Source organism: Hevea brasiliensis, unplaced genomic scaffold (assembly GCF_030052815.1).
Source record: "Hevea brasiliensis isolate MT/VB/25A 57/8 unplaced genomic scaffold, ASM3005281v1 Scaf81, whole genome shotgun sequence".
Lineage (NCBI taxonomy): Eukaryota > Viridiplantae > Streptophyta > Magnoliopsida > Malpighiales > Euphorbiaceae > Hevea > Hevea brasiliensis.
The window spans coordinates 1-24,904 of record NW_026615301.1 but is presented as its reverse complement, the minus strand read 5'-3'; the positions used below and the strand labels follow the sequence as shown (position 1 = coordinate 24,904).

At 33.9% G+C, this 24,904-nt stretch overlaps 1 protein-coding gene and 1 non-coding gene across 9 annotated transcripts; both read right to left on the bottom strand.

Moving 5' to 3' along the window:
* Nucleotides 1–1,227: 1,227 nt before the first annotated feature.
* LOC110670524 (disease resistance protein RPV1) lies at nucleotides 1,228–12,278 on the bottom strand. 8 transcript variants are annotated; one of them, XM_058142860.1, is made up of 7 exons: nucleotides 11,678–12,278; nucleotides 10,107–11,178; nucleotides 9,673–9,978; nucleotides 5,872–7,681; nucleotides 5,363–5,535; nucleotides 2,307–2,494; nucleotides 2,081–2,227 (listed from the first exon to the last, which is right to left on the bottom strand). In XM_058142860.1, exons 1-4 carry the CDS (start codon nucleotides 12,160–12,162, stop codon nucleotides 6,482–6,484), a joined length of 3,063 nt encoding a protein of 1,020 aa, XP_057998843.1. In that variant the 5' UTR covers nucleotides 12,163–12,278; the 3' UTR covers nucleotides 2,081–2,227; nucleotides 2,307–2,494; nucleotides 5,363–5,535; nucleotides 5,872–6,481. The 8 variants fall into 8 exon arrangements, with proteins under 8 accessions (XP_057998846.1, XP_057998845.1, XP_057998843.1 ...); XM_058142857.1 differs by having other exon boundaries at nucleotides 2,307–2,481; XM_058142856.1 differs by lacking the exon at nucleotides 2,081–2,227 and adding an exon at nucleotides 4,434–4,545 and having other exon boundaries at nucleotides 2,311–2,396.
* Nucleotides 12,279–20,300: 8,022 nt separating this feature from the next.
* On the bottom strand, nucleotides 20,301–20,406 carry LOC131177765 (small nucleolar RNA R71). Its single transcript, XR_009147073.1, has one exon. It is a non-coding gene; the product is annotated as a small nucleolar RNA R71 (small nucleolar RNA).
* Between the last annotated feature and the right edge of the window lie 4,498 nt (nucleotides 20,407–24,904).

Sequence of the window (24,904 nt, the reverse complement as noted above, 5' to 3'; positions counted from 1 at the left end):
AGATGTGAACCCAAAACTTTTAGGGCTAAAGGAACACCTTTAGCATAGTTTACCACCCTTTCTGCTAACTTCATAAACTCCTCTGGAGGATGCTCTTGTTTAAAGGTTTTCACACTCAATAATTGAAGAGCATCACAATAATTTAATCCCTCAACCTTATATATTTGATTAACTCCACCAACAAGTACTTCTTTTTAAAAAAAAATAAAGTGAATTAAAAAAGTATATTTAAAAAAAAAAATCATAAAAAATAGATTTTAAACAAATGATATATTTTACATAAAAGTAATATGATTTCTTTGTTCCTTCTTAAAGTCTTATAAAAGGACCTATGCTCATGTCTTACAAAAGGACCTAACTACATTCCTGCTCTAATTTTTTGTTTACTTCTTGGAGTTTTACAAAAGGACCTACAGTTCCTTTTAATTTCTTAGTTCCTTCTTGAAGGCTACCAAAAGAACCTACACTCATCCTCTAATTTCTCAGTTTCCTTTTGGAATCTTACAAATGGACTTACACCTTTGCTCTAATTTTTTTAATTCTTTCTTGGAGCGGTACAAAAAGATCTACACTTTGCCCTACTCTGATTTCTCAATTTCTTATTGGAGTTTTACAAAAGAACCTATAATCTGCTCTATTTTTTTTTTTTTATTTTGTTCCTTCTTATAATCCTACAAAAAAGACTTACGCCCATGCTATAATTTTTTGGTTCCTTCTTAGAGCTTTACAAAAAGACTTGCATTCATACTCTAATTTCTTTACATGAGATTGCGTTATCAATGCAATTAACTATACTAACCTACGCCTTGTACCTTCTTCAAATTTTTTTTCTACCTTTTAAATACCAACGAGAAAAGGTATATATATATATATATATATAACAAAAGGAAATTGCATTAAGATAAATTATCGTAAGAAATCGTGAGTGACAAGACCTCACTTCTGGAGATTAAACTAAAAACTAAATTATGTGTTACGTAATGGACAACAGTGTTCTGATTTACAAATAAGAAAATTTACAATCAGTGACAATAGAATCAACAATAAGAGAGATAAGGCTGTTCGGAGTGGGGAGCCTATACCAGCAGCAAAGAATCAGACTCTTAAAATTACATTGCGAAAGCCATTACAATTACGTGTGCCACACCATACACCTGATTATCAAATAATCAAAGCTCCTCCAATACAATCGAAGCATCTTCCAAGGAATCTCAGCGACTGCATCCAGAGACAAATCAAAACATATCCCTATTCAACGTTAAATATCTTAGAAGTATCTAAAACAAGCTTCATGATACAAAGCGGGCAGAAAGGTGACAGGCAAGAAATATATTAGCACTTCAAAAATCTGATAATCTCAATTCTTGACCTGCTTTTACCCATAAATATGTGCTACAAGAAACTTTATAAGAGATCCACTAAAAGGATATTTGCAATTCTGCTAGTCATTGTTGACAAGAAATACTAGCATAGTGAACTGCTTGATTTGTTTCTAATGCTAATGGTTTACGGTCAAGGTATAAGTGAACAGAGAGCAAAGGAAACGCCACAAGAGGGTCATCAAATCTTAGAAACATGAACTATGCATTGACTGTTTATATTTCTTGATTGAGCATTGACCACGAGCCACATGCATCATTCCTTTTACGCAACTGCAAGTATTTAAGATGGACAAAATTTCCTGCTTGCCACTGTAATATTCTTGAGTGGCCTTATAAGTGACAACATTAGGCTTGATTCCCTACTTAGTTATCTCATCAAATAAAGTCATAGCAGATTTCACTAATCCATTCTTGCACAGGGCATCTATAAGTGCAGTATAAGGAACAACATCAGCATTCAATCAAGCTTGAATAAGTTAATAAATTAGGTAATATGCATGCCCCTTTCATCAATCAAGCTAAGAACTTCTTGGAGAGAGAGCTTCAGCGATTTTCGGATCAGGTGGACCAAGAAGCTCAATTTAGCAAGCCTTAATCAGCTGTCATCTCTAATCACAAAGAACCCAACCAGCTCAATTTTGTTATGATCCTGACGGGGAGAAGCATCTGTATTGCATTTCAAGAATCCCGAAGCAGGCTTGTGCCATTTCAACAAATCAGCCACAGAAACTGTCGAAGAGTAGTCAAAATGGGATGGATGGTCACTAACTTTGGTAGCTAACCACTGACTCAAGAAGGAGGAAGCAGAGCTTGTAATCTGATTAGAATTCCAAAGCACTTCGTTCCTGTTTTTCCAAAGAGACCAAATTAGAGTGCATCTTCTGTGAGGAAACTCAATTATAGTCACACGAATAGGCTCACAACCTGAGTTAACACAGAGTCACTACCACTGCATCTGTTGTGAGGAAACCCACATCTCATTTGGAGGATCAGACCAGAATTGAACGTCATGAGCTACAGAATGCAATTTCACATAAGGGCCTTAATTTCAATGCCACAAGTTTCAATTTGCTAAAGAATCAGCAATACAATTCTTCTCCTGAAAACATAAACTAAGTACACTCCATCAATAAAGGAAATCATGTTAGAGATGAAACTTTAGCTTTAAAAAGTTGAATAGACATACACATATTTCATGATCCATGCAAGAAATTGAATATAAATGCGAATAAAAAGGATTTCATGAACTCTTTTATTCTCCTATACCATTCCATGAACTCCATACCATCCATATCCATGTGAAGATTATTTGTCAATAAGTTTTAATGTCTATAAATTATTTTTAGGACTATAAGCAGCAGTGATATTGAAATTGTTTTAAGGACCTCAATCAAGCCAAAAGGAAAGAAAAAACAAACAAAAAACACCACTGAAGGGAAGCATAGGGAAAAAAGGGACAACAATGATGGTGAGCATTAGTGATCAGCAAAAGCAGAACCTGAGATTTGGCGAATGATTGCATGGTTTTGCAACTGACAGCGGGAATTACACGACTGAATTATTTATTAAAATTTGTCATTCATCCTTATGTTAAAACCACCTTTCTCCATCCCATATGTCAATTATTCAACAAATTCTGGAATAAATCACTTCACAATTAGGACAAATAGAACACAAATTTAGCAATCAAATAAATTGGTTTACTAATTAAGAAGTTGATGATTTTAGCTTTATAAACAGAGTAATTCATAATCCCACTGAATTAATGCACCAAATAAAAAATCATGGCTAGAGGGTATGATTAAAATGGATTTGGCCAAGAGCACTAAAATATAATAATCAGAGATTGGTCCTCAAAGAGTCCAACAAAAATCAAATAGAAGTAAAAAAAAATTGCAATATGTAAAAAAAAAATGCAATATGAATTTTTTTTTTCTTTCTTTTTTTGTGGATCCTTACCCTAAATAAAGCAAAGATCTTAAAAGAAGGCACACACTCCCTTTAAAGTTGGTTTTGATGAAAGAAAGAGCTACATAAAATCAGTTAACAGCTGCCTAAAGGAAGGTTTATAATTCAATAGCTAGCAAAAGGTTTGGAATCTTCATCAAAGAAAAAAAAAAAAAAAAAGAAATCATCAAATACAAAACAAAGATTTTTTACTTGTTTTTTCTTTAACTAGCATACAAAGCAAAGGACTAGATTTTTGTTTCTAAGGTAACACAAACCCAAGAGCTGCTTCTACTTTGCAGTTCATTCTTTCCCCACTTACCAACTTAATCTCAGAAAGAGTGTTAGAAAATTTTCATGGTCCTACGAACTTAACTAGCATAACCATCAAGAGCAAAATCACGAAGCACTATGTTGAAACTTACTAGAGGAGGTAACAACCTTAACAAGTGTCAAAATGGGTTTGTGAGTTTATTTTTCCTCTTCATTTTCAGCCACCCAAAATTTTCCACAAAAGAGGGTGAAGCATAATAAACATACATTAAACATTCTCTAATGGTAAAAAGAGATCTACATGATAAACAATAACATGGACAAACATAGAAAGAAACATCACAGCACAGGCACGTACACCAATTTAAATACTATATACGCATAGGAAGAGCAAGGAAGAACAGAGTCAAGGAATCAACTCTACGTATAAAACTCCTTTCTTCCAAATGCGTAATATTATGACTATGGACAGTTGGACAATAATTGAGGTGTTATTGGTGCCAGCTACAAATTTTAAAAAATTTATAATTGTAGACAAATTGCCTGGAAAGAGATCATGTAATTTTCTCTCAAAGAGGTGAAGGAACAAAAAGAAAAAAGGTCAAAGAAAAAGTAGAGGGTGAACCAAAAGAAGAAAGTAACGTTGACATATGGGTTCAATCATACACAACATAGCAAATGTTCAGCATAACATATTATGAAGATTTTAAATAATAGAATCAAGATTCAAATACCTAAGTTTCTGCAACTAGCGATTCAAACTTCTTTTGAGAAGCAAATTTTACAAATAAGGAATAGATTGTGCAGCATTAGATCATAAAAGCAAATCACCTGAAATGGAAAACTCATAGTCGCTAATTAAGTTTGCGCAAGAGAGGGAGAAATTGGAGGCTACAAAAACCGTAGAGCTTCTGAATCATTGAGTGGAGAAGAGAAATGAAAGCTGAGAGTCAAAAAAATGTGGTATAAGAGAAGCAGTTCTTGAGAAAAGAAAAACGAAAAGGAAAAATAAATCACAAGCGGTAGAAATTGTTAATTAGTATCTTGGGATTTCTTTCACTGGAGGATGAAGAGACTGGTTCATATAGAATTCCAAATAAAATCAATTACAAAGCAGCAAATGAGTTTTCATTGCAAGTGTGGGATAAACTGAGAAACACAGTTCCCATTGTCTCTGAGGAAGAATTAATGAATTACAAATAGAAGTGATGTGATTTCTATATCAATATATGCATCTTTACCACTTTATGTGACATGCAAAATATTTCTACTCATAAGATTACTATTTGTTCGTAATTTCACCAAAAGGACATGTAATCATAATTTTGGAAATCTAAGTCAATATAATCAAAGACAGAATAAGAAATAAATTCACATTTTACAAAACTACTTTACAGACCAAGAAAATTAATTGAACTAAAATTACTCTCTGAAAGAAAAAGGAACCGGACAAACCAAAATTCGAAATTATCTTCTTTTGAAAAATAAAATCGAACCAAAGTAAAGAACTAATTGAATTGAATTAAACCGAAATAATTGGTTTTATTCATTTCAATCCATTGGTTCTTCAAATCTCAATAACCAAAACAAAACAAATCCGATATTACAGATCACAAGAGTTGAAACAAATAAAAAATAAATCTTTAGATTTCAAAGCAAATCCAACACTACAGATCAGAATAAATTACTAATATCATCCAAAAATAACAAAATCACAAGAGAGAGAAGGGTTGGCATCAGAAACGACTCTGGAAACGTACTGGCGAGATGGAGAAGGCCGAGGTTGGCGTAGAGTGAGTCTGGAAGACGCCACTGAAGTCGCGACAGATGGGCTCGTGAGACTCGCCAGATCAGAAAGTTGATGCCCAAAACAAATGAGACTCGACAGATCAGATAGTTGATGCCCAGATTTGGAAGACGTCGATGCAGCTTGCTGGTGGTGATAGGGACAAAAGAGCCAAGATCAAAGAAAAAGAAAGTAAAGAAGAAGAAATAGAATGCGAATTAGAGACGTATGCGAAGATTTCAGTTTTTTAATTTAATAATATAACCAAATCAAAATACCGAAATTTTTTTTAATTTTAATTAAAACTGAAAAAATAGAATAAAATCAATTTGGTTTAATTTTTTATTTAAACCGAAGAATCTCATTCAAATTTCAAATCATCATTAATAGCATTTTAATTAGATTAGATATGTAAGAGTTTGAATGCCAAAACATTGTCATATATCAAAAGAATGTAAAAATACAAAAATGGAGGTGACTTACAGGGAAAGAGAGCCGCAAACCCTAGTTTTCCACAATTAGTAGGGACGGATTTCAAAGAAATTTGTAGAATTTGGGAGCAAATTCACATGAAGAACTTGAAGGAACCATAGTAGCGTCGTAGTTAATCCCATCCTGAGCATTTGAAAAGTAATCTTCCATAGAGGACTTTTGCCTCAATCTTTTACTGTGTGTTTCCACCTCCTGGTTGCCATTGATATTACTGGAGTAGAAGTCTTTCCTGCTTCTCTTATTGTTGGCATTTGTTGTTTCTTTGAATTGCTCCAGAAATTTGGCTTCTCTGCATTTGTAAGGACTGCATTTGTTTAGCTCAACCTTGTCATATAACAAGTGGAACCCAAACCTTTTCACTTTCCACTTTGTCATATAGTTGGAGTACATATTCTCAGCGTAGAGGTGGAATGATGCCTTGTTCTCCATGTCACAATTTTGTTTGAGCCAATCTAAACAGGAAATGTCATGACCATCGTACCAAAAGAACAAATGATCTGATTCTATGGTATTTTCCAAACAGAAATATTCACTTGTAAAATTGGCCTCTTTGTAGCCATTATTGTTTTTGAAACTGGTTCGACATCTTAAGGGTCCATCCTCATGAAAAACAGGAGCCTTGAATTCTATAATAGCACAAAAAAACAAAACCAAGGAAAATATTATTGAAGCAACCAGGAGGGAATGAAGTTGCTATTGAATTTCCTGGGCCTTCACAGCTCAACCAATCAGGAATTTTGCTTCCAGGTAAACCAACAAAAAAATGAGGATAAAATGTTCCATAACTTCTAGCAATGGCTAATTCTTTAATTCTCCGGATAGCATCTGCCATAATTGTGCCACGTGCATTTTGGTCCAAATTTAAGCTATTACAAAAATTCAAACCATAACCATAGTCCCTGCATCCTTCACGATATTTTATTGGTGCAATATATGAAGTTGATACTGACTTTTGGAGTCTGTTGCAGTTTTGTAAACTCAGTCGTCTTAATGATGACAAAGAGGCAGTGTCAGGGGGAATTTCTAACAGTGCAGTGCCATTTAGAAATAGCTTTTGTAAAGAGCATAAGCCATATAAAGGAGGCAATTTCTCAAGATTTGAACAGCCACTGAGATCTAACCTCTGAAGGCCTTTCAATTCAAAAATGCTATTTGGTAGACTCTTTAGCCTTTCACATCTCATCAAATACAACTTAGTATGCGAAAAGCCAAAACCAATTGATGACGGCAATTCTTCTATTGGAGTATCATTTAGAAACAATACTCCCAATGATGATAAAGAGAAAATGTCAGGGGGAATTTCTACGAGTGCAGTGCCATCTAGATATAGATCTCGTAAAGAGCATAAACCATATAAAGGAGGCAATTTCTCTAGATTTGAGCAGCCACTGAGATATAGAGTCTCAAGACATTTCAATTCACAAATGCTGTTTGGGAGATTCTTAAGCTTTTTACATCTCTTCAAATTCAAACTAACAAGTGAAGAGAGACATCCAATTGATGACGGCAATTCTTCCATTGGAGTATCACTTAGAGACAGTAATTCTAATGATGACAAAGAAACAATGTCAGGGGGAATTTCTACAAGTGCAGTGCCATCAAGAAATAGCTTCTTTAAGGAGCATAAACCATATAAGGGAGGCAATTTCTCAAGATATGAACAGCCATGAAGATGCAGAATCTCAAGGCGTTTCAATTCACAAGTGCTATTTGGGAGACTGTTGAGCATTTTACATCCTCTCAAATCTAATTCAACAATACCATTTTTTGATGAGGGCAATACTTCTGAACTTTCCATAATCTGCGGAGACATGATGAGATTTGGGCAGAGACTGATATCAAGTCTTATAAAAGTATTGCAATATATAATTCTTGGAAGACTTCTAAGATTTTTGCAATGGGCGATATCTAAGACCAAAAGATTGTCAAGAAATTGGATAGATGACGGAGACCACTCTTCCACTCCAGAATTAGCGAGTTCTAAATATTTTATGCCTCTCGGCATTTGTGGAAGACTTCTCAACTTTTTGCAATAAGTTAGATCAAGAGAATCGAGTCTTTTCAAGCACTGAATGGATGATGGAATCTCAATCAAACTCTCACAACCATCAAAAATTATCTTTTCCAGGTTTGTCATCATAGAAAAATCAGGGACTATTTTCAGATGCTTTGAGCAAGTAAGATCAAGAGATTTTAAATTTGGCAAACACTGCATAACACAAATACACAAAATAATTTTTAACTATAAATTCTCAGAAAGCCTGTATATAGACAGTCAGTGGCAAGCAAGGAGGGGCAGCTCATAATTTTTTTATCATTCATAATAACATAAAAATATTATATCATTTTTTCTTATCCATTTTTCATATTTTTCATAATTTTAATCTGCACTTTTGAAGTAAAATTTATCTATAGTTAAAATAAAAATTTTAATTAAGTAAATAAAAAGCCTAACTATATTTTAACTGGTATATTTTTTTAGCTACAAATATTTACATTTATTATAAGAAATAAAATAATCAATTTACAAAAACGTAATGAAATTATTTATTTCTATTATATTTTAACTTGTATTTTTTTTTAGCCACAAATATTTCCGTTCTATCTAAGTCTTCCAGGTTTGTCATCATAGAAAAATCAGGGAGTATTTTCAGCTGCTCTGAAAAACTAAGATGAAGTGATTTTAACTTTGGCAAACACTGCATAACACAAATACAGAAAATATTTTTTAACTATAAATGCTCGCAAAGCCCATATATAGACACTCAGTGGCATGCAAGGAGGGGTAGCTCATAATTTTTATATCATTCAAAATAACATAAAAATATTATATCATTCATTCCTATCCGTTTATTATATTTTTCATAATTTTATTCTGTACTTTTGAAGTAAAATTTATCTTTTAATTAAGAAAATAAAAAGCCTTAAGAAATAAATAATCAATTTACAAAAACGTAATGAAATTATTTATTTTTATTATAATTTTTAGTCTATATAGATGGCAACTCAACTCAACTAAGTCTTTATCTCAAAAATTTTAGTCAATATAGGTGGCAACAATACATTAATTTAATGTTAGAAAACATTTTGATATTTGTAAATGAATTTTTTCTTGAAAATTTCTCTAAATAAAAAAAAAAGTGTTATATTTAAAAGTTCAGTAATTATTATTATTATTATTATTATTATGTGTAAAGATAAATATGTTCTTTTATATTTTTCAATTAAATATTAGAATTAAATTATATTAATTATTTTATATAAATATATTTTCCTTTAAAGTCTAAATCCAACGCTGTGGTATATATACTAGATTTTGCATTAGATTAGATTTGTAGCAGAGAAACTTTTTAATACCTACTTTAAATAACTAGCCCTTCTAAACCATATGATATGATCAGCCTTTTACTGAAAAAAAAGAAAAAAGAAATTATATTAACTACATATGCAAATGAAAGACAAATAGGAGTTTGATATGGAAAAATGATTAACAAAAGTATTTTTATTGTTTCTCATATAGAATTTCTTAACAAAAATTTTACTCAATAATATAGAATTATGACTATAATACAGTTAATCCTAAGATTTTCTATTCAATAAATTCAGTAAGTTATTTACAAAATGATAAAAAAAAAATTACTTAAAATATCTTGAAATTTTTAGATTGGTGAACTCTAAAATTGTTTTTTTTTTTTTCTTTAATTTAGGAGCTTAACAATAAAATTTTTAATTGATGAAATTATAAAGGAAAAAAAAAATAAAAACAAATACAGATATATATGTAAAACTTACCTTAACTCCATTCCAGAGCTTTTCAACTTTGCTATTTCGCACGTTGAGGTGGACAAGGTTTTCCATGGAAAAATTTAATGGCAAAGACTTGAAAGGGTATTCTTCCCAATGAAATAAACTCAACGTGTTAGGAAGACTTTCTAGATAATTTGATTCAACTATCAAGCCAGTACCTTCCTTCTTTAACCAGGGAGTCCAGTAAAATTTGAGCAATCTCAAGTTGGGTATTCGTGAGAAGACAGCACTATTCAAATATACCCTTTCAATTTCAGACATGTCCAAAGATAGGCCTTCAACTTTCTTTGCCTAACAATCAACAATATCAATATTTAGTAAAATTTTCTTTCAAATGATATCATATTGTTTTATAGGATTAATAAATTTTCTTTTATAAGAAAAAAAAAAAAGAAAAAAAAACTCCTTGTCCGACTTACCTTATTATTAGTTGTGGCCAACATACGACAAATGTCATTAGAATTGCATAATATGATACCCTTCCGCCGAGCAATGTCTTGACCCATCTCCACTATCAAATCGTGCATCTTTAACATGTTATTCACAACAGTTACGAGACACTTATCCACTAGACGAATTATTCCCCAACGTGTAGGAAAATCACAACCATTTAGTATATCTTCTACCCAGCTTTTGCAATCTCCGTTGAAGAAACAAGCAATATATAAAAATATTTTCTTTTCCATTTCATCTAAATCATTATAACTTATTTCTAAGACTTTCATAATATTGCAGTCAGGAAATCTCTTCAATTTATTCAATTCACTTTCCCATTCTTCAGGAGTCTTATTGCACAAATGGGAACCCAAAACTTCGAGAGCTAATGGAACACCTTTACAATAAGCTTGCACACTTTTGGACAACTCTATATATTCCATCGGAGGATCCTTTTGTTTGAAGGCTTTCATACTTAACAACTGAAAAGCATCACTACAATCCAATCCCTTAACCTCATAGATTTTGTCAACACTGCTAAGAACTTGTTTGTCTCTGCTTGTTATTATGACTCTACTTCCTGAACCAAACCAACCATGATCTCCAGCCAAAGCCTTTAATTGCTTTGAATCGTTGACATCATCAAGAACAATGAAAATCTTCTTTCTTCTCAATATATCCAAAACAATAGTGGGAAGTACACGGGGCGTTTGTATGCTCAAATGTTCATCCCCTACAAGTTTGGAAAAAAGATTTTGTCGTAAATGCAGTAATCCATGCTTTTCTGTACTTTCCCTAACGTTGTTTAGAAAGTAACAAGCATCAAATTCATCAGAGATTTGACCGAAAAGCGCTTCAGCAATGGTTGTCTTTCCTATGCCCCCTATTCCCCAAATTCCAATAAAACGAACATCTGCCATCTCAATACATAGGAATGACAGAATTTCGTTGAGGTGAGCATCAATCCCAACTAAATCATCACAAGCACTAAAGGAGACGGGATATAGTTTCTTCATGATATGTTTGACAACTTTGTCAATTAATTCCGATTCATGCCTAGCAAAACATGATAAAAAAAGCTAAGTAATAATGAATCAGAGATACAAACAAACTTAAAACTTTAAAGGCATTTGAATCCTGATTTAATTTCAGTGCTCAAAATTTGGTTCGAGAACATCTTTATTATAAATAAAAAAAGAAATTTTATATATCAATTGAAATATAAATCAAGATTTATACTTATTTTAGCAAATATATCTATCTAAAGGACCCACAATACTACATTTTCGTATAAACAAGGTACCTTGCACATTATTAACCAAAGGCATACCTGTTATGAGGAGTTTAAAATCATACTGGTCATTCAATCGATTTACTAACCATTTGGATTTGAAAGGTTAAAGCAATTTGACTAAGTAAAAAGAATGGTTAAAAATAATTTAAAATTCGAAAATTTTTATTTTTCTTGTGGTAATTAAAAATAAATAAAAGAAATAAACCGAATTAGATCAAACCAGTTGCCTGGTTAGTTGGATCTAATTCTGAAAATAATAACCTGTAGATGCTGGAATCCCATCCAGACAGATTGGCTACTTCCGTCAAAGCAGTGCTCCACTTCTCCACAATGTCTAAGCTTTGCTTAAATTTTTCTTTAACTTTTCCAAATGCTTCTCCAAATTTCCCAGTCTGTTTTCTAACATCAGAAGGATCTACATGATAGAAAATGGGTAAAATCTTTCGCCCCATTTCTTTCTGGCAGTCAATGATCTTCACCAGTTCATCTAGGCACCACCGAGAGGATGCATAATTTTCTGAGAAAATTACTACTGAAATCATGGATTCTTCAATCGCCTTCAAAAGCGCTGGCGAGATCCGTTCTCCTCTCTCAAGATCATCGTCTATGAATGTTGGGATACTTTTCCGACATAAAGCAGAATAAAGATGACTAGTAAAAGTTGGACGAGTATCAATACCTCTAAAACTAAGGAAAACATCGTAGGTAGTTTTAGAGGAGAAGGCTAAAGATGAAGTAGAAGCCATACATGACAAGCAGGGTTTTGTTTGGTAGAAAAGAAACTAGAGGAATTGCAGAGAAAGATGGAAGAATGGTGAAGCTGGGAACTATTTATAGTTGATCTGAATCCCCTTTTATTTTTTGATACTAACTGGACATCACGCGAAAATGTTTTATTTTTTAATCAATTTATTTTAATGATATAAAATTATTATATATAAAAGTTTTCTTGACATAAGAAAAATAAAAAATTAATATAAGAGTTTATTATTATTTAAAATTTTTTAGTTTAATTGGCTAGATAAGTATTAATATTTGATTAATCTCTTTTATTTATTTAATTTTCAATGAATTTAAAACCAATTTATAATAATTAATTAATAAATTTTTTAATACTGATAAATTATATCATATGTTCTTTAATTGAAATTTTTATTTTTTATGATTGAGTTTTAATTTTATTTGACCATCCCTAACCTTTTGCAAATCACAAGTGAGTATTTCATATTTGTGAAAGAGACTAGCAATTATATGCTGTAGCTAGTTTTCTTTTAGTCGCAATGATGATTAGTTCCTATTGGACTACAAATAAAATAATAAAGACATCAACAACAACCAACCACATTTTGACATTTAACTTTCAAAAGTCAATTTAATTCATTTTTATTCATTTATTTTCTGCAATGGTTAACTGATCATTGACATTGTTTAGCGCATACCTAACCCCAGGCATTGCACGTTGCTTGCAAGAAAACATTGTGGACTTATCGATCAATATTTAATATTGGTTTAAAGCTATGTTGAGTAGAGGGTTTAGCGGGAATCACATCTTTGTTTAATTTGAAATTCATTTAATTTAAAAGGTAAATAGATAAAGTATTTCAAATTTTTTCATAATGGGTGAGGGTAGGAAAGGATCTTTTCGTATAAATAAGAGAGCGAATTTCTCTAATAAGGGAATCAAATCGTCTATAAATATTGTATGAACTAAAAAGAGAGAGAAGAGATTTTTTCAGGCTACAGGATGAGACTTTTTTCAGAATAACCTGTTCCTTTCCTCGCAGGTTATGAAAAAATTACTTAACTGTATTATTATTATCTAAATTTGTAATTTAGAACTCCGCATGTACTAGTAGTAGCATTAATCCTGTCAGGAACTGCATGAATTTAAGTTTTGTATTAATAAATGAAAAATTTTTATGAGTTTTAAATAGTTTGTAAATGATGTAACAGAGTTGAGCAAGGCTTCCCTAATTTTAGTTTCTGATAATTACTGGATTAAGTTGGCCTAAAATAAAATTATAATTGTTTAATTTAAATTATTTTATATGCATATTGGGCCTAAATTGTGGGCCTGGTCATGGATTTGAGAACAGTAAGGTTTATTACGGGCCTCGTAGACTTTATGCCGGCCCAGGTCTTAGTGCCTGCCCGGTCCATAGGTTAGGTCGTGACATATTTCATATAATTAATCCCAAATTACTTTCATCCATGGGCCAATGTAAATTCTTGGCACCTTCTTAGCCAAGTGTTTGCATCCAACGTTGAATATATTAATATCATTATTATTACTATATTTATATTTATCTTTATATCTATAATATATTATTTTAATTGATTAAAAGAAATATAAAAATTTATTATTATTTATTTTTTATTTTAAATGACTAGATTGATTTTTTATTTAAATTTAAATTCCATTATATTAAGCAATATAATTCTATTACAAAATTATTTTAATCCAAAATCAAATAAAATAAAAAATTTTATATAATTAATGAAAAATACTAATGTAATATTTATATAAAGGACTCTTATATAAATAAAATTTCATTTCTTTTCATAAGTAAAAGACATTATTTTTCTAATTATTTTTTTGAGAGAATTTAATATAAATTTTTTTGTTATTTATCTCATTGTATAAATTTAAATTATAACAGATTTAGCATCTAACTTTTTGATCTGAGAATTATATGGCCTCACCTCTATCTTACAACCCCATACATGAAAATGTTTCAAAGTGCGCTCAAATCACTTTCATCTAAAGGCCAATGTAAATTCTTCGCAACCTTTGCCAAGTGTTTGCATCCAACGTTGAATTTATTAATATCATTATTATTATATATTTATATTTGCATTCAAGTTCTAATTCATAATATTGACATTTAAAAATAAATAAACCGAATCACATCGGACAATTAATGTAACAACCACAAAAAAAAAGGGACTCAAAAATCGTGAGGAGGACACCCCCCCCCCCCCCATTTTCTCTTCTCTCCTCTCCTCCCCTCTCTTCTTCTTCTTTCTTTCTCCGGTGATCGGCCGGAGACCTCCCAAGCGGCTCCCTACCCGGCCGGCGACCCTCTGACGACGGCCAGACCACCAGAAACGGCGGCAAGAGAGGGAGAAGAGAAAGAAAACGCCCGCACAGTGGGCGGCGGCTTTCCGGCGTGATTCCGGCTTCATCCGACGTCCGATTGACGCGATTCAGGTGGCGTTGGAAAGCTTGTTCCGAGAGCTTTCTTTTGATACCAATTTTGCAGCAAATGGAGGTCGGATTAGTGAGATATGGAGGAGAGAAGTTTCGGGTTTTTCAAGTTTTTTCATCAGATCTAGGACGATCCGACCGTTGGATCGATGACCCGAAAACACCTATGGACTGAGGAAGGGGGGAGGAACATGGTGGTATGATCAGATCTGGCAAATATCGCCGGCGGCCGGCCACTGTGCGCGATGGTTCCGGAGGTGGCTCCGGTGGGCTATGGAGATGATTCAACTTCCGGAGGCTTCCTCATAAATTTTTGGAATTTTTGAGACACAGATAAACTTCGGGTAAGACTATTTTTATTATTTCTCTGTCTGTGGAGCATAAATACAGTGTTTCTTAAACAGAAAAAATTGGAGAAAATTCTAAGAATAATATATGATGAAAGTAAAATTATTTGGAGATATTCTATGGTGTTTGTTGAATTTTTGAGTGATTGTAGAATATTTTTGAAAAATATAGATGGATTTTAGTTAGATTTTTAGCATATGGGCATATAAGATTATTTGAAATTAAGATATCTAAATTTTATATAATTGGTTGAAGCTTGAGGATGGAGGTTTAAATATATGAATATTGAATTGGGTTGAATTAAGAATATGTTAGCTGTTGGAAACTTATGGAATCGAGTAAAATTCTTGAATAAAATATTCATGGGTGATTAGAAAATTACAATTTATTTTGCAATAGCCTTATAATATTATTAAGGACCACGGGGCAAACTTTTGGAATTTTTAGAGCATGTTTGAGTGGATTTTTACAAAATGTCAATTATAGGAATTAAAACGTAATTTTTAAGGTTTTGAGTATTTCTTGGTTTGGAGGGCCCAGGAGGGGCCATATAATGATGATGAGATATGAGTTGAATTTAGAAGTATTATTTGAGCGTTTTTGCAGGTTAGGTAGGTCCCAGGTATAGGGGAAACTCTGCCGGATTTCCGGCATAAATTAGGCTGTCTATTGCCTCTTTAGAGTTTTATTCTAACTTAGTACTAATAAATTTATAATTTAATTATTAGGTGATCGAGGTCAGCTATTTTTCTGCATCCAGCAGCCACAATAGTCATCGGTGTACTGTGAGTAAAATATTAATTTTAATTGTAATTTCGATATTATTATATGTTCAAGCATGCCCATGCATCACTTATATGTATATATCTATGTAGTTAAACTCTAGGCACGTTTTATGTTGCATTCACAACTGTTAAAGTGCCATGGATGTTGTTGTGGTAATTTGGAGCAGTGTGCGTGAGTTGGCGTGCGTGTGATGTGGTGTGGACTATGGATAGGACGGGTAGACACGGCTTGAGATCTTCGCTGGGACCCGGTCCTTCGGGGTAGACACGGCTTGAGTTCTTCGCTGGGACCCCGATTTGGTTATTAAGTGGAAGCCCGAGCTGAGTTCTTCGCTGGCACAGGTTGGATTTAAGAGAGCTGTATAGGGAATCAGCTCCCATATATTATGATTGATATTACTGGGTGTGTGAGTGCTCCAAATTACCTTTTTGTTGTTATGATGTGAAAATATTGCTGATGTTGCATTTCACTCTACAGGGTGCATTAGCTTTAGATAGTTATAGAGATTATGGTTAAAATTGATATTTTACTCTCTGAGTCGAACGCTCACTCCTGTTCACCTATTTTTCCAGGCTACAGGAGGAGTTCCTTTACAGAGCAACCTGCTTTCTTCCTTGCAGGTTTAACGTCGGCTATTTAATTGTTTTATTATTTTTCAAAATTTGAAATCTAGAACTCCGCATGTGTTAGTAATAGTATGAACCTTATTAGAAATCGTGTTAATTTAAAATTTTGAGATAAATAAATGAAGATTTGTGTGGTAATTAAACAATTTGTAAGTAGTGGTAACAGGGTTGAGCGAGGCTCCCCTTATTTCAGTTTTTGATGGTTATCGGGTTGGGTTGACCCGAATAAAAATATTTTATTTTATGTACATGTTGGGCCTTGGTTATGGATTTAAGAATAGTAAGGCTTACTACGGGCCTTGAGGGCTTTATGCCGGCCCAGGTCCTAGTGCCGGTCCGGCCCATAGGTTGGGTCGTGACAAAGTTGGTATCAGAGCTTAGGCTCTAGATTCATGGGAAATAATATAATTGGGAGTGTAAAAGGAGTCTTGTTAGGATGTTACATGCGGAGTATATGATTCTGTTTCGTCTTTTTCTATAATTCCTTGTTTCTAGATTCTGTGTTATACCTCGGGAAATATAAGAGTACCTCAGTTAGTGTCTTGATTTTCATGAAGTACATAGAAAGATGAAATAGATTTAGCAAACTTATTGAGGTCTACCATAGAAACACGTACTCCAATAAATACTATATTTTTGTCAGTATGGGTTTAAAGGGTGTGCCCATTTCGTGCAAGGCACGAGTACATAAAAGTGAGTCTTGAAAGTACAGTTGCCCTAGATAAGGATGAGGATACCATCTTGGCGATCATCGATTGATGACCGGTCGAATAAGTTTTTGATAATAGAAGATTCAAGAGAGACAAGAAATTGGGAGACCTAGTCTGTCAGGACGTATCGTAGTAACTATACAATGTTCTCGATGTCTGCTCTGTAAGCTGCAGATTACAGTACCGACATTAGATTATTGTGTAGAGCTGCGTGCATCCCCGTGGTGCTCCATAATGAGGGTGTTTGAGATGGCTTCTGTTTTGGTATAGTTATGCCAGAACAGAGTTCTACATTTGCAGAGGAGTTGGGAACTCCTGGTTAAGAGTCTAGAAGTTAGAATATTGAAAGGTCACAGTTGGGTGATAACTAGAGTCAGTGACTCAGTTACCCTAGCAAGAGCTAGAGTTACATCAAGAGTTGCCATCAGACTAGAGGTTTCGAATTAGTTGCAAGGTAAAGGTGACACCTATAGGGTGAGATCATCTAGTATTCAGTATAGAATTTTGGATGGTTTTTGCAGTACGACAGATGCTTTGCTTAGAGCTTAGTGATAATAGTATACCTTGTGTGTATTAGCAAGATGTAAAGTACAACCCTACTATCTAGGGAAGGTTAGAACTATGAATTGATGATTTACAGAGCTATGATATGATAAGAGAGTCATTAATTTGACATGGTTTTGGTAAGGTGGTAAATGTAGCACCTTTGTTGCAGTAAGTTAGGGTATAGTCCTATCTTTTCAGAAGGGATCGAAGTTTGTTACTAATAATGGTGACCAACAAAATAGTGCCCCAGATGGGATTGTAGAGTGTGGTAGAGAGTAGTTGGCTCAGGTATCTTGGAGAGGATACAAGTTCCATTATAGGAATCATATATAATCAGATTACGATGGATGTAAATCCTTTGAATGGGATGACGGGTTTGGTGTTACACTCATTTCATATAGGCATTTTAGGGTAGTTTTGCATCTATTTTGCCCTTATATTTTAGTAGATTTTATGTTTTTAGCTTTATTTTAGCTTATTTGTTAATTTTAGATACTTTATATTTGATTTTCGTAATTTTGTTGTTTTTGATAGGATTTTGTGGCAAATCGAAGATCAATGAGTGCAATAGGAAATAATTTGAAGAGATTTGAAGTTCTTTAAGCATGGAGGAAAGTTGAAGAAATCAAGCCTTGAAAGAGCAAACTAGCCAAAATTTGCTTGAGACTTTGCTTAAGATCATGCTTTGGGTAAAGCGGCAGTGCTTAAGGTGCAGCACAAGTCAAGCATGAGCAGAAAAGTCCATTTTACTCTAAGTCTGCCAAGATTTGCTGAAGGTCTGCTTAACCTTAAGCAGACAGTGCGACCAGAAGCTGAAATCTGCTAAAAAGCTGCTTAGGGTTAAGCCGAACCTTAAGCAAACTGCCCAGAACGTGAATAGTGCTGCTGACTTGGATAATTTTACATCTCATTTCCTATCCACTCCTTGTCTTTTATTTGCTTTTAGGGCAACTTTTAGGGACCATATAAATTCATCATTTCCTTATTTTTGCCATAAGAGGAAGGGGAGGAAAAACAAAAAAAGAAAAGAAAAATTTAATAGAAAGAGAGAGGAGGCGCCATTTTCTCTTGGAGGAGGAGCTGCTGCACGAGTTTTGGAGCTCCAGAAACCAGAGACCTTGGTTCTTCCACCTGGGTTTTTCTATTTCAGTCCTCTTATCATGTTTTCCTTTACTTTTCCATCAATATTTCTTGTAAATACCATCATGAGTGAGTAATTTCTTTAGATTTCAGAGTTGGGAAATATGTTTTAGATTAATTTGTGGATTTGGACTGGGTATTTCCTTATTTTATATGAATATGAGTTTTGATTCCTTCCTTGTGTGCTTGATTTACTTGCCTAATGTTGGTACCCATTGGGTATTGTGTTAATCTTTGATTGAAGGACCGAAAGGTGAAAGTCATTGATAGTTAATCAAGGATTGGAACTTAAAATCACCTAGATTTAGAAATAAACTAGGACTTTAAGAGGAATTAATTATTGGTTACAAAACTTAATGGGTTTTAAAATAATCAAATACATACGAAAGTAGGTTTGGTTATTTTAGAATACGCTTTGATTTGCTTGAAAAAGATATCAAAGGGATTTAGAATCAATTTCCTTCAAACTCTATTTTCTTTTAAAAATTGGAATGCCCAAGACAAATCCCAATTAATTTATGCATAAACCCCCAACTCTGGAATCACTTTTACCATAATTAGACTTTTGCTTAAATTACCCATTGTTAATTTTAGTTTAATTGCGAGCTAGAATTAGAATTTATTTGTTTGCTCTTTACCCATTTCAATTGGATTAATCAATTTACCTTGCTCATTTACATTTACCATTTATTCATTAATCATTAGCCCAAATAATCGCTTCATTCATAGTTTAGTAATCAAACAGCAAATCCTCGTGGGAACGATACTTTACTTATCACTCTATTACTTGATACGACCCGTATACTTGCGGATTCGCCAACATCAAGTTTTTGGCGCCGTTGCCGGGGATTTGATTTTTGTTTGATATTGAACAATTGCTTGTTTGGTTAATTTGGGTATTTTATTTTATTTCTTTTTACCATTTTACTTTGAGAATTTGTTTATTTTTGTTTTTTCAGGTGCTTTATTTTATGAGAAGGACAAAAAGTGAAGAAATCAATCTATTCTTTGACCCAGAAATAGAGAAGACAGCAAAAGCTTTAAGAGCAGAATCTAAGAGGAGAAAAGCTGAAATTAAAGCTCAACAACAACAAGAAAGAGCACAAGAGCAAGAGCAATTACAAGAAGAAATGGCTGACAACAACAACAACAACAATAACAACCGCTCTGTGAAGGATCATGCCTATCCTAACATTGGAGATTTCATGCCAAGTATCACAAGACCAAGGGTAGAAGCTAATAATTTTGAATCAAGCACACTCACAAATGGTACAACAAGCACAATTTGGAGGAAATCCAAGTGAAAGTCCACATGTGCATCTGGCACACTTTCTTGAGATCAGTGATATGTTGAAGATAAATGGAGTTTCTGATGATGCAATTCGACTCAGATTATTTCCTTTTTCTCTGAAGGACCGAGCTAGAGAGTGGTTACATTCTTTGCCATCGGGTTCTATCACAACATGGGATGAACTTTCTCAAGCATTTTGGCTCAATATTTTCCACCAAGCAAGGCAGCTAAGCTAAGAAATGAGTGACTTCTTTTAAACCTAGAGATGATGAGAGCTTGTATGAAGCATGGGAGAGGTACAAGGATTTGCAAAGGAGATGTCCACATCATGGGATTCCTAAGTGGATGCTTGTTCAGCACTTTTACAATGGAGTTTCACCAGCTATTAGGAGTACAATTGATGCATATTCTGTATTTGTCCTTATGGAGAAATCTTAAGATTAAGCTTTTTATGCTATTGATAAAATTTATTATAACAACTACCAATGTAGTTGTGAGAGGAATGAGATCAAGAAACCAGCTGGTATGTTTGAGCTTGATGCCATGAATATGATTAATGCTAAGTTTGATGCTTTGACAAGGAAGATGGACAAGTTAAGTATGAAAGTAGATTCTTCATAGGAGGTTCTAGTAATTCACTAGAAATTGGAGCCGCAAATGTCAATTGTGCGCAGATTTTTAATACTTAATCAAGATTTTCAAGTGAGCAAGTGGATTATGTGGGGAACTACAATCAAAGACCAGTGGTAACTCATTTTCGTAGAACTTATGATCCAAAGATGGAGAAACCACCCAAATTTCTCTTGGGAGGTAGACAAGGGCAAAATCGAATTTTCAAAGAACCTTACGGATATCAACAAAATCAGAATTTTCAGCAGAATAGAGGTCCCCTCCCGGAATTTCTAAACCTCAAAATGTACTGCTCCACCTCTACCACAACAAGCACAACTAGACAAGGCTAGATTGGAATCTATGATTGAAACTCTACTTGTGAGCCATCAAAGTCAACAAGAAATGATTTCTCAATTAGCATCTAAAGTGGATCAAATGGCAACACACAACAAGATGTTAGAGAATCAAATAGCTCAACAAGCTAGCTCTTCAAGTAACAAAGCATTTGGGAAGCTTCCTAGCCAACCAGAAAATTCAAGGGAGCATTGCAAGGCTATTACATTGAGAAGTGGAAAAATATTGAAGAATGGAGATAAATAGATTGAAGAGGAAGTTGAAGAAAAGAAAAGCAGAGAAGGAGATGAACAAACTGAAGTTGAAGTTAGAATTGAAACTGAGAAAGAAAATTCAATTGAAGAAAAAGGAAGTAAGGAGAGGGAGAGCAAAGAGGAAGAACCTAAATATGTTGCACCTAAAGCCTACATGCCACCTTTACCATTCCCACAAAGGTTTCAGAAAGCAAAATTAGATAAACAATTTGGGAAGTTTTTGGAGGTATTGAAGTCTTTGCATGTGACTATTCCTTTCACTGATGCTTTAGCACAAATGCCTTCTTATGCCAAATTTTTGAAGGATATTTTATCTAACAAGAAGAAATTGGAGGAATTTGAGACTGTAGCTCTCACGGAAGAAAGCAGTGCTATTTTGCAAAATAAGCTTCCACCCAAACTGAAAGATCTTGTAAGTTTCTCCATACCATGTCACATTGGGGATATCAGTATAGATAAGGCTTTATGCGATCTTGGAGCCAGTGTTAGTCTGATGCCATTGTCTATCTATGAGAAAGTGAAGATTGGAGAAATGAAGCCTACTACCATATCACTACAGTTAGCAGATAGATCTATTAAATTTCCAATTGGAATAGTTGAGAATGTTCCTCTGAAAGTTGGGAAATTTTTCATACCAGTGGATTTTGTGGTATTGGAGATGGAGGAGGATATACACATTCCTATTATTCTTGGTAGACCTTTCCTTGCTACTGCTTTGGAGTGATAGATGTAAAAATGGGAGGCTTACATTAGAAGTTGGGGAAGAAAGTAGAATTCAATTTGTTTCAAGCAATGAAATAGAAAGATGATTCAAACTCATGCTTGAGAGTTGATGTGATAGATGAAGAGGTTAAAGAAGTGCTTAAGAAGCAACATCCTAAAGATCCCTTAGAAGCTTGTTTGGTTCATAACATCAAAAAAGGGGATGAAATTGAAGAAGCTGCAGAATATGCTACAATTTTGGAAGGAAACCCACCATTGCCTATGGCTGATATTGAAAAAATTGGGGACTTGAAGCAAGAAACAACTTCATCATCAAAGCTTGAGAAAAGTGAAGCACCTAAGGTAGAGTTGAAACCTCTTCCAACAAATCTCAGGTATGCTTTTCTAGGGCAAAATTCTACATATCCTGTGATTGTTAATGCTAAATTGACTGATTGTGAGGTTGAAAAATTATTGAGAGTTCTTAGGAAGCATAGAAGGATAATTGGTTATACCATTGATGATATTAAAGGAATACATCCTTCTGTGTGCATGCATAGAATTTTCTTGGAAAATGACCATAAAGCCTCTCGAGAATCACAAAGGAGATTGAATCCAAACATGAAAGAGGTTGTGAAAAAGGAGATCTTGAAATTGCTTGATGCAGGTATTATTTACCCTGTTTCTGACAGCAATTGGGTAAGTCTAGTTCATGTTGTACCTAAGAAAGGGGGCATCACAGTGGTGAAAAATGAAAATGATGAACTAATACCTACAAGAACTGTAACTGGATGGAGAATGTGTATAGACTATAGGAAATTGAATAAGGCAACTAGAAAGGATCATTTTCCATTACCATTTATAAATCATATGCTTGAGAGACTAGCTTATCATTCTTATTTTTGCTATTTGGATGGCTATTCAGGGTTCTTTCAGATCCCTATTCACCCAGATGATCAGGATAAAACTACCTTCACATGTCCTTATGGTACCTTTGCATATAGAAGGATGCCATTTGGACTATGTAATGCCCCTGCTACATTTCAACTATGTATGATGTCCATATTTTCTGACATGATTGAGGAAATTATGGAAGTGTTCATGGATGATTTTTCTGTGTATGGTAAATCTTTTGATGAATGCTTATCTAACTTGTCTAAGGTTTTGCAGAGATGTGAAGAGTTCAATTTAGTTTTGAATTGGGAAAAGTGCCACTTTATGGTACAAGAAGGAATTGTTTTGGGACATCTTGTGTCAAACAAGGGTATTGAGGTGGATAAATCAAAGATAGAAATTATTGAGAAAATGCCACCCCCAACATCTGTGAAGGGAGTGAGGAGTTTCTTGGGGCATGCTAGATTTTATAGGAGATTCATCAAGGATTTCTCTAAGATTTCTAAACCTCTTACCAATTTATTGAGTAAAGATGTGGAATTTAATTTTGATACTAATTGTATGAATGCTTTTTGCAGGATAAAGGAAGCTTTGATATCTGCTCCTATTATGCAGCCACCCGATTGGTCATTACCTTTTGAGTTAATGTGCGATGCTAGTGATTATGCTATTGGGGCTGTTTTGGGACAAAGGAAAGATAAGAAGGTGTATGCAATATATTATGCAAGTAGGACCTTAGATGATGCTCAAATAAATTACTCTACTACAGAGAAAGAGTTTTTGGCAGTAGTATTTGCAATAGATAAATTCAGGTCTTATCTTGTGGGATCTAAGGTCATAGTATACACAGATCATGCAGCTATCAAGTATCTCCTTCAGAAAAAAGAGGCTAAACCTAGATTGATAAGGTGGGTGCTACTCCTTCAAGAGTTTGACTTGGAAATTAAAGATAAGAAAGGAGTAGAAAATGTGGTAGCAGATCATCTATCTAGATTGAGGCAAGAACAAGGAGACAATCTGGGAAAAGAACCCCCAATAGATGATTATTTTCCGATGAGCAAGCATTAGTAATCATGAATGCAAAAACACCTTGGTATGCAGATTTTGTGAACTATCTAGTGTGTGGAATCCTTCCACTGATTTAACATGGCAGCAAAAAGAAATTTCTTTTGATGTGAAGGATTATGATTGGGAGGAACCATTTTTGTTCAAGAGATGTGGAGATGGGCTGATTAGAAGATGTTTAGCTGATGAGGAGATAGGGAATGTTATCAAAGATTGCCATTCTTCACTTTATGGGGGTCATATGAGTGTGACAAAGGCAGAAAAAGTTCTTCAAGCAGGGTTCTTTTGGCCACACATGTTTAAGGATGTGAGGAAGTTTGTAAATGCATGTGATAGATGTCAAAGGATGGGTAATATCTCAAAGAGAGATGAAATGCCCCTCCAAAATATATTGGAAGTGGAACTATTTGATGTGTGGGGCATTGATTTCATGGGACCTTTTCCATCGTCCTTGGGACACAAATACATTTTAGTTGGAGTAGATTATGTGAGCAAATGGGTTGAAGCTATACCATCTCCAACTAATGATGTAAGAGTTGTGATTAAATTCCTTAAAAAGTTCATTTTTACAAGATTTGGAACTCCACGTGCCATTATAAGTGATGGAGGTTCTCATTTTTGCAACCATCAATTTGAAAGATTATTGCAAAAATATGGAGTGAAGCATAAGGTTGCAACACCCTACCATCCACAAACTAGTGGTCAAGTGGAGATCTCCAATAGAGAGTGAAAAGAATTCTTGAGAAAACAAGAATTGTTCGAGGAAAGATTGGTCACTAAAGTTAGATGATGCTCTTTGGGCCTATAGAATGACTTTTAAAACTCTATCGAACTACCCCATTTAGATTGGTTTATGGGAAGGCTTGTCATTTACCTTTGGAGTTAGAGCATAGAGCATATTGGGCCATAAGGACAGAACTTTGACTTAAAAGCTGCAGGAGAAAAAGAATCT

Coding starts and splice junctions, on each gene's coding strand:
- LOC110670524 (XM_058142860.1), bottom strand. CDS start 12,162: ATGGCTTCTACTTCATCTTTAGCCTTCTCCTCTAAAACTACCTACGAT. Junction 11,179..11,677: donor TGGGATTCCAGCATCTACAG/GTTATTATTTTC, acceptor ATGTTTTGCTAG/GCATGAATCGGAATTAATTG. Junction 9,979..10,106: donor TGGCCACAACTAATAATAAG/GTAAGTCGGACA, acceptor GTTGATTGTTAG/GCAAAGAAAGTTGAAGGCCT.